The sequence below is a fragment of the Arachis ipaensis genome, chromosome B10 (assembly GCF_059453495.1).
Source record: "Arachis ipaensis isolate K30076 ecotype BB chromosome B10, ASM5945349v1, whole genome shotgun sequence".
NCBI classification, from domain to species: domain Eukaryota; kingdom Viridiplantae; phylum Streptophyta; class Magnoliopsida; order Fabales; family Fabaceae; genus Arachis; species Arachis ipaensis.
In genome coordinates this window covers 88,370,828-88,380,809 of record NC_142435.1, presented here as the reverse complement: position 1 = coordinate 88,380,809, position 9,982 = coordinate 88,370,828, and the positions used below count along the sequence as shown (strand labels likewise).

The 9,982-nt window shown below is 41.0% G+C and overlaps 1 protein-coding gene across 1 annotated transcript; it reads right to left on the bottom strand.

Moving 5' to 3' along the window:
* Positions 1-7,311: 7,311 nt before the first annotated feature.
* LOC148580782 (uncharacterized) lies at positions 7,312-7,987 on the bottom strand. Its single transcript, XM_088492278.1, has 2 exons — positions 7,982-7,987; positions 7,312-7,911 (listed from the first exon to the last, which is right to left on the bottom strand). Exons 1-2 carry the CDS (start codon positions 7,985-7,987, stop codon positions 7,312-7,314), a joined length of 606 nt encoding a protein of 201 aa, XP_088348404.1.
* Between the last annotated feature and the right edge of the window lie 1,995 nt (positions 7,988-9,982).

The window sequence follows — 9,982 nt, the reverse complement described above, 5'->3', positions numbered from 1 at the left end:
TCCTGATCTCTACTCTTATAGAGGCGGTGATGTTTCCTAAGCTCCACAAAAAACTCAGCATTCACCACAGAAACACACATTAAAATAAGGAAGGCCAACCAATCGGACATCCCCTGAGGAATCTTAGAAGACGTCTCTACAATATTTTTGCGAGAAGACATGGCCAACTAGTCCTACAAACAAGAAAAGAAGATGGATTACTAGAAAGCATCTAAGGACAAAATCAAAACAACTCGGCCAGCATGATTTAGGACAGCACAAACAACAAAAGGAAACCCCAGGACCCACACCGAAGATCCAGGGGCATCCTTTGGAGGCAGTCACGGAATAAGAATTCAGGAAAACCCACAAGACTAACATCCCAACAAAACTCTCAGCAAAGAAAAGCCCTTTTTCAAAAGGCAACATCCCGAGAAGAAAGGAAAGTCAAAACAAAGTCATCAAAGGAGCAGCAAAGTAGCAGTTCAATCAGAAAACCAAAAACAACAAAACGCGCCAAGCAGAGGACGTCAAAGACGCAACCTTTTTCCTTCAAAAAGAAATGAATGAAGCTATTTTCCCAGAAAGCTACAACATCAAATAGAAAGCCAACAAAACATGAAAAAACCCAAAAACCCTCAAGCACCGGGAGAAAAAACCAGAAACATGCATCACCACAAAAATTGAACATCACGACGCCAAAAGGTTCAAACTTTCAAGCTTGCAAACGAAAAATCAAAGCTTCACCAAAGAACCAAAGAAAAAGCGACAAAAAAAGTAAAAAAACTGAAAGTAGAACCAACCTAGAAAAAGCAGAAAGCTTCAAAGAAAGTTGAAGATGAGAGATGGAATCCGGAATAGCCCTTTCACAGCAAGGAAAAGCACTAACAATCACCAAACAATGTCACAGGGAGAAAAGCAAAATTGCAAACTTCAGGCGAAAACAGAAAGTGAGAAAGAAAAGGGAAGTTACGGTAACAAGAGAAGAGAAACCGTTTTCCTGAGTGAAAAATTCAAAAAAAGAGGCTAGAGAAACGGGGCATTAAAAACCAATTAATAAAGGTATTGAACCCTCGCGCATTCCCAAGACAAGAGCGCTAATACAAAGCGCGTGCTTTTAAGAATAAAGAAAAAACGTTCCACATTCAAAAGAAGACTTTATAAAGAGGAAATCGACAGATGCTCGAGTTCGGCTTTCACCAGAAAAGGATCGAAGTCCTAAAATCAAGACTCGACCTCAAAAGAAAGAACAAGCTCGAGCAGGGGCACTGATCATAACCTAGGTCGAGATGTCCGACCCAGGATGATTAGCGACAAAGCGACCGACCTCTTTAGGTCAAACCATCTGACTTCTTCCAAAAGAGCTCGGACAAATCGATAGGAAAGCCCAAAAAGGGCCCAAAATCGAGGAACACGACCCAAATCCAAAGGCAGCCCAAGCCTACAAAGAGAAGGGCAGTTCCCTTGAAGATAAGTTGACCCACCCAAAGATAAGATAAGATAAGATAACTAACATATCTTATCTAAAAAAGGTCACTCCACACCATTATAAATACACTGGAGCACCCAGGTATAACTCATACTCTGATTCTACAAAAAACCTGCTTAATACCCTTTCTAACTTATGCATCGGAGTCCCTTGCAGGTACCACCACCCTCCGGTGACAAAGGATCAGCAGCGCAGCCAGTCCAACCAGCCAGACATGTCACCTCCGACCAGTATAGAAGATCTCATCCGAGATCGACCTACAGTTTCAGGTAACCCTCGAAACAGATATATTTACTGATGATGAGTAATTGGGCTGAGAACTATCTAAAAAGCTAAGTTTGGTGTGGCCACTAACCCACTTAATCTAGGCTTACAACCTTTTGAATAAATTAAATTTGAAAGTAAGCCTAGATATTAAGTTTGGTATGGCCACCACCATACGAAGATCACTTAAGCAAGCCCAATACCATTCAAGATTGAAAGCATTTAATAAATTGGAGGGTGCATAAAGGTTGGTTTTAATCTGTTTGGAAGGGGTTAGAAGTAAAGGAATGTGAAAAGATTAAAATTTATTCACCCCTATAAACACATTAAAAACCAAATGATGAAACCAATTTATTAGATGCAATGGGATTAAGTTTGGTGTCCCAAGGGACACTCATCAGTTGCAATTTCATTGGCACACACTATAAAGAATGTGAAGGATTCTTTTGTCATTACTGATGGGGTTTCAGTTTTTATTTTCAGGAGAGAGAATGGGGCCCACATGATTGATATCTCGTAAAGCAAGAATTCAAAGTGTACTTGCACTTTGGAACTAAACACATGCAAGAAGCCAAAAGGGATAAGGATTGGTGCCTCTTCCCAGGCTAGTCGCCACTCCCCTAGTGGGAAAACATTGAATTGCCTTCACTTTCTACCCTCCTGACTACACTTTCTACCTCTATAAAAGCCCCTCACTTTCCCACCTCCCTTCACACTTTGAACCCAAACCTCATACACGAAAGAAACTCCACACTTCCCCCCTCCCCTTTTTCTTTACCTTTCTTTTCCTTTTTTTGATTGGGACAATCAAGTCCTAAGTTTGGTGTTGGAGCAAAACTATGTTTTGCTTACTCTCTTGCAACTTTCTTGAACTTTCTTTAACCCTTCAAACACCCTTTCCTCATCCCAAATGGCACCACCAAGAGCCTCATCGTCAAAGAAGAGAAAGACCAAGGAACCAACTTCGGAGTCCTCAAGCCACAATGACTACAAGTTCCTCTCATCATTCAACCAAAACTAATTTTATGGTTGGGTGAGTGAGAGGCAAATCATTCCAGAAGTTGGCTTCCAACTAGGGAGGAATGAACACCCTGAGATCAACAGGGAAATCAACAACAGAGGGTGGGAACTCTTGTGCAACCCACCAAGGAGAGTGGTGGAAAGCTTCGTTAGAGAGTTTTATGCCAATGCTGTGCCTCAGCCAGGGCAACCCTATGGCTATCTTAGCTGTGTGAGAGGGAAAGTCATCGACTACAACCCCTCCAACATAGACAGGATGTTAATGGTGAGGCAGACAAACTCCACCCAGAGCTATGAAGAGAGGATTAAGCAACAAGACCCAGGATTTGATGAAATCCTCAATGAGATTTGTGTGCTGAATGTGCAATGGATAAATGACAAAGATGGGAGATGCAACCGGCTGAGAAGAAGGGATTTGAGTCCCAAGCTAGAGGGTGGCTAGATTTTATGAGGAGATCTCCCAACCCAACATCCAACACTTGTGAGGTGACAGTGGAGAGGACTGTGCTCATATACAGCATCATGAAAGGGGAAAATATAAATGTTGGGGAGATGATTGCCAACAACATCAACAGGGTGCTGAAAAGCACTAAGAATAGCACAAGACTGGCATTCTCCAGCATCATTCAAAGGCTGTGATATGAAGCAGGGGTTGAGAAGATTATTATTGAGGTGCTGGTAGATCAAGATAAGCCCATAACTACCAAGAAGATGGCCAAAGTGGTGGCTGTCAACCCACTTGAGAGAAGAAGGGAGCATAGAGCTCATGCTCATGTGCCACAAGGGCAACCACAACAAGAAGAAGGGGCTGAAGAGCAACCACACTACTTAGCACTCCAACCACCACCATACCAAGAATACCACACTACTTAGCACTTCAACTAGGAGCAATTGCAAGGAGACATACACCAAATGAGAGGACACATACATCATCTGAGAGAGGATGTTAACCAACTCAAGGATCAACAAAAATAATGGGACCAAGTGAATGAGAACATACAACAACTCCAAGGGAGTATGGAGCATGTGAAGGAGCAGCAAGACCAGATCAATTGGGGAGAGATGCAAGGCAACCTAGGAATCATTATGGAACAACAACAACGTCAACTAGGGAGCCTTACTGAGTTTAGGCATCTTTATAAAGCAAGAACCATAGCAAGAGGAGAATATGACTACTACGCACAAACAAAATTGAGCTACTTGTGCAATACAGTAGCCAACATAAATCCCAATTATCCTACCTATTTGCAGAAGATGGAGGAACTCAGTGCAAGGCAGAAAGAAATCACATACCAGCACAAAGAAAATGTGAAATCCTACATGAGAAGGCTAGGATTTTGGAAGCCCAAGGACAAAAAGGCACAAGAGGGATCTTCCAAAAAGGATGACGATGAATCCTCCCCCTCCAAAAAGAAAGACAAAGGAAAAGGGCTAATGAATTAAAGCTGCTCAAGGTTGTTAAGTCCCATGGTTGACACTCTCAAATTTCTAAATTTCTGTTTGGTTTTCTTTATGTTTTAATTTCTATTCAATAATAAATAGCAATGTTAGGATAGTTTATGTCTAATGCTTAGTTTTATTATGTCCTTAAGTCTTTTCTGAGTCCCTTGAATTACAAGAAGGTAAATGCAATATTAGTTCAAGTTTTATCAACATCTATAAAAGAATAGTTTATTTCCATAAAAGTCATTGTGAGTGTTACAAAAATAAGAGTAAAAGAGACTAAGACCAAGTGGGACTGTTCAAAAACTAAGAGATAAGGAACTAAGTGTAGAACCTTGAATGAACTAAAAAGAAAATGAGTCACGAAAAGCAACTAGGCTTGGAAGGTATGACAAGTAGAGGCTAAGAGGTGTTCCTTAAATATCTATAGAACTAAGAAGTAGTAAGCAATAAAGACCCAAGGCTCTGAGCATCAACTACTACGATGTAAAGAAACACTAAATAGCTCAATAAGATTTGGAAATCCTAGTAGATGCTTGTGGTGAAGATGTGTCAAGAAAAGAGACCTGGGCAAGTAAATGCTTAGGGGTGTTTCAACACCTAGTACCCTAAAGACAACTGGTTTGGGAGTGCTAATTGAAATCCTAACTAAAGGGTTGTCTTGAGACAAAATACCTAGAGTCGTGGTCAATGAAAAAGAAAAATTTAAAGGGAAAGAACAAACAAAAGAGAATGGAATAACTCTTGCTACTTCAAGGTGACAATCAATAAAAAAGACTCTGAGGCATATACTTGGAAGAAACTTCAAGGATCTAGGAGTTCTTTATGACAATGAAACAAAAATATTCATGCATGTGTTAAACACTTAGCCCTATCCCTAGTCATACTTACATCCATTCAAGGTCAAGTCTCAATTTATCCAAGAACTACTCACATTGATTTGCTTGGGACAAGCAAAGCTTAAGTTTGGTGTTATGATGACTTGCATCATTTACCCTTTTTTCCTGCCTAAAAAGGAACATAAAAGAGCATAATCTCATTTAATCATTGCAATTTATGAATTTATTGATGAATATTATGGTACATTGCTTTGAAATGGGTTTGTGCTAAATTTCAGGTAGAAAAGAGCAACAAAAAGGGAAGAAAACAACAAAACAAGCTGGGCGTGTGAAACTAGCGTGCCAATTGGAACAAATGCCACAAAAATGTATGGGCGTGGCACGCCAGTATTGAATTCCAGAAAGGATCCTCAAGTCATCTATATGGGCGTGGCACGCCAGTTATGATTCCCAGAGAAGAATGATTGAACATTTTACATGGGCGTGGCACGCCAAGAGCTGGCCGTGGCACGCCAGTGTAAGTTTCCAGAAAGCAATGATGAAGGCCAAGAGAGGGGCGTGGCATGCCAAGCTGGGCGTGGCATGCCAAGTCCATTACACAATATGGGCGTGCCACTTGAACCATGGGGCGTGGCACGTCAGTTCATCAATCCAGAGGAGACAATCACTTGGGCGTGCCACTTGGTATTGAAGGCGTGGCACGCCAGCTTTAATTCATCACTTGGGCGTGCCACTTGAAGATCCAGGCGTGGCACACCAAGCTTAGAGGAGCCACAATAGAGTGGGCGTGCCACTTGAGCATCAAGGTGTGGCACGCCAGTACAAGTTTCCAGAGAAGGTGTTGAAGGCCCAAAAGGCTGGACGTGCCACTTGGTATCGAAGGCATGGCATGCCAGCTTCAAATCATCACTTGGGTGTGCCACATGAAGATCCAGGCGTGGCACGCCAGCACTCAAGAAGACCAAAGCAAAGCTGGGCGTGTCACTTGGTGTCGAAGGTGTGGCACGCCAGCTCTCAATTCTCACTTGGGCATGCCACTTGAGCATCCAGGCGTGGCACGCCAATGTTGAAGAAGGCCAAAGCAAAGGCTGGGTGTGCCACTTGGTGTCAAAGACGTGGCACGCCAGCTCTAAATTCTCACCTAGGCATACCACTTGAAGGACCAGGCGTGGCATGCCAGCTACTGGACTAAGAAAGAATGTGGGGCGTGGCACGCCAGACCCTCGGTGTGCCACGCTAGTTCAATTGATCAGAGAGAATAACCAAGCACACATAATGGGCATGGCATGCCAGACCCTGGGCGTGCCACGCCAGTTCAACTTTCCAGAAAGGAGAAGAAGAGGGAAAAGGCTTGGGCGTGCCACTTGGGCTCAAAAGCGTGGCACGCCAGGCCAACACCAACACTTAAGAAGACCCTAGGTGTGCCACTTGGGCTCGAAGGCGTGGCACGCCAGGGACATTAACACATGGGGCGTGCCACTTGAAGAGCTTGGCATGGCGTGCCAAGCCAAATTAGAAGCTGGGCGTGGCACGCCACTCAAACGCCTGTCACACGCCAGCTGGAAGGTCACGTTTATTGAGTTTTCTTTTCCCTCCAAATTGTACTTTTCTTTTCTCTTTTGTATTTTCTTTATTCTAGTGCTAGGAGTAGTATAAATAACCCCTAAAAGTACTGAGAAAGGAGTTAGCGAGTTGGGTTGTGGAGTAGAGTTTTGTTAAAGTATAGTTAGATTTACTTTTCACATCATCTCTTCCATCTCTTGTACTTTTTTCTGAGCTATGTGTAACGACCCAACTTCCAATATGCCATGGTCATACAAGAAGCTAAGTGTTACCAACTTGTTCTTCCTAATTATTAACTATTACTTAATATATGAGCCTGTTCCTTGTTAGAACGTTGCCAATTTTACGAGTAAATTTTTTTTATTCGTTGCGGTGCTAAGGTAAAATAAACAAACATACATTGAGAGAAGTAAAAAGGAGGTATAAAGAAACATAGAACACAGCTAATATTACACATCATGTATACTATAACAAACATGTAGCGTTCACAAAAGATCAAGTCAGTTTACATCCACGTCATCCTACGTAGCTAGTATATACATGACACTCCCAGGGCCTGGCCCATATAAAAAGCCACTAAACTGACACCCAGGCTATCCTAACCACTACATAGCTCCTAGCTCTCGGGTGTACTAGCACAAGTGAGAGACACTATCAGATAATGTCAGACTAGAGCGTCATCAAAAGAATGTCCCTTCTACTGTCAAACTCTCTCTACACGTGGCCGTTCGGAGAATCGCCATGAGGCTCGTCCATCTCCTCATCTTGCTCTATCTCTATCTCAGGATCCTCCTCCTCCTCATCATTCGCAGCTACAACTATACCCTTAGATCCACCATAAACACTGCTATCACTATGTACAAAAGCATTCGCGAGCACAGGTCCGTTCGTGTATATAGGAGCTACCCCACCGTCGGGTAGTGCCAGCTCATCAGGCAGTGGAAAGTCGGGGATCGGCTCAGGGGGAAAGTCCCACTCTGGTGGAATCACAGGTACGTAGTCACCAGCTAACTCAGGCTCATCAGGAATGATAGGCTCAGGTACCACCTCATTCAAAGGTTGAGCTGGTATGGGGTGTCCGGGATCATCAGGAAAAGGATGTCCAGGTCCGTCAGGATGTAACCAGGATAAGGGAAAGTCATAAGGAGCATCGGGGTCAAAATGCGGGCTAGACAGAGCATGTTGAAAAGCTTGATTAGGTAACACATATCGTCTAATACGAGGCTCTAAACCCATAATAAAGTAACTGTGATGTACCGGATCCTCGTAGACGTAAGGGTCCTCGAACTCATAGAAGATCACGCCCGTCTCTATCTGAGGGGGAGGAAGGGAGAGAAGGGGTAAGAACTGGAGAGTTCTTAGTAGGGTCGGGGTTGTTAGTTACATTCATTTATTCGATTTCGATTAGTAAATGGATAATAGAATACAGTAAAGTAGTAAATAGAAGTTAAAAATAGATAGAAGAACAAAGAACAGAACACAAGTAGAAGAATACAAGAAGATAAAGCACATACATAGCACTCAAGCAAACAAACATAAAGAAATAGATCACACACAAGTAGGAATGCAACAGAGAATAATGCGCAGACAAGAATGATGCATGTCTAGTCCTAGTATAGGCCATGAGCTCATGTGTCGGTTAGCACCTGCATTCCCGACATTTATCCGGTCACGAGTTCACGATTTCCCAGATATGATCTTTCGTTCAAATAAATGCGCATATAATTATTAGCAGCTCTATTGAGACAGCCTCTGCTTTCTACTCGCAGGAAATATACTCTTGGGAACGGAAAATTGCTGTAGGTATCCTAGTTTCCCTACAGAAGCTCTTGGGTTGCTTTAAGCAACAGATAATAAACATTATCTCTTGGATTGCCTCAAGCAATGAATAAGAAAACAATATCTCTTGGGTTGCCTCAAGCAACGAATAAGCAAACAATATTTCTTGGGTTGCCTCAAGCAACAATTAACTTTTCAATAAGTCCTCTGCTCTTAATCTCTTTACTCTGCTCTAACTTCTCTGTTTAACATGTGTACTTAAAGCTTATGTAAATTTCGGTATGAAAAGTTAGCCTGTCCCAAGTATAGGTTCATTAAGTCTATACTGAAATAGTTTAACTTTTCATATAATACCTAATCCTAGTCGCAACTCAAGGACTAACTATGTTGCCCTAGTTTGTTCGCTAGTCTCTGTCTGTTTTTCTGTCATTAAAACTTTACAGACTTTTTCTTCGATTTTTATCTTTTATTTATCTTTGTCTCACTAATATGTTCTTACCACTCCCTAAGTGTTTTATGAAGGTAATTATGAGATTCTGCGCTTAAAGTTGTCTTTCTAAAGCTTTTACAGAAAATTGCCTTTTTCGTATTATTTTATTATTTTTATTATAATATTATTTTTAATTAAATATTATTATTTAATATTTTATTATTATTTATTATTTTATCATTAATTTTCGAAATTACCTTGCCATTCCCTTTTAACCTTTAAAATTAACATTTTACCCCGATAACTTTTAATATTTCTACTTTAACCACCCTAACTTTCAGAAATTACCAAATAACCCCTTAAACACAAAAAATTTTACTTCCTTGACCTTTCTAAGATCTAAAATGTGTTCTTCAATGTTCTTCATCACACTCAAAGTGTTCTTCATGTTCTTCATAAATTCTTCAGATTCTTTCTCTGTTTTTACCCGTTTTTCAGTCTTTTCAGCAACCGATTTTTACTATAATTCATAATAAATTAGCAGCCACTAAAACCCCATATTTTCTACATGATTTCAACACAAATTGAACTTCAATTTAAGCCCAGGGTTTTGTTTTTCCAGCAGCTCCAAGAACATGAACTTTAAAGCTTGAATTTCATCAAATTTCATCAAAATTTCACCAAGTTTTCAACAAGAATCACTCATATAAACAATCAATTTCAAGCACAGCCAAACCATATCATAATTACACAACTCAAACACAATCAATCAATATTAAATTCATCAAACCCTACCTGGTTTTGCTGCTCCTAATTCAGTTAGACTTTCAGGTGGTCCTTAAGCACTTTTTCCTCCTAAATCACATCAAGAACAACTTTAAATCCAAAAACCCTCAACTAACCAAATCTCACTAAGCATGTTAGGAAGTGATTTCCAACCTTAGACTTGCGGGAAATTCATGTTTCTTGGCCCTCAAGTCAAGTTAAGCATAATTCCTAAGGTAGAACATCAAGAAAACACATGTTTAAGCATGTTTCCTTGAAAACTGAATTCAAATGGGAAAGGGACAGCCATCTAACGTTATTTCCAGCCTTGATAAGTTATATGGTTATAATGTAGAGAAAGAAGAGAGGATCATTTTGGTGAAATCGGAGATTTGATTTGAGTTTGGGTTC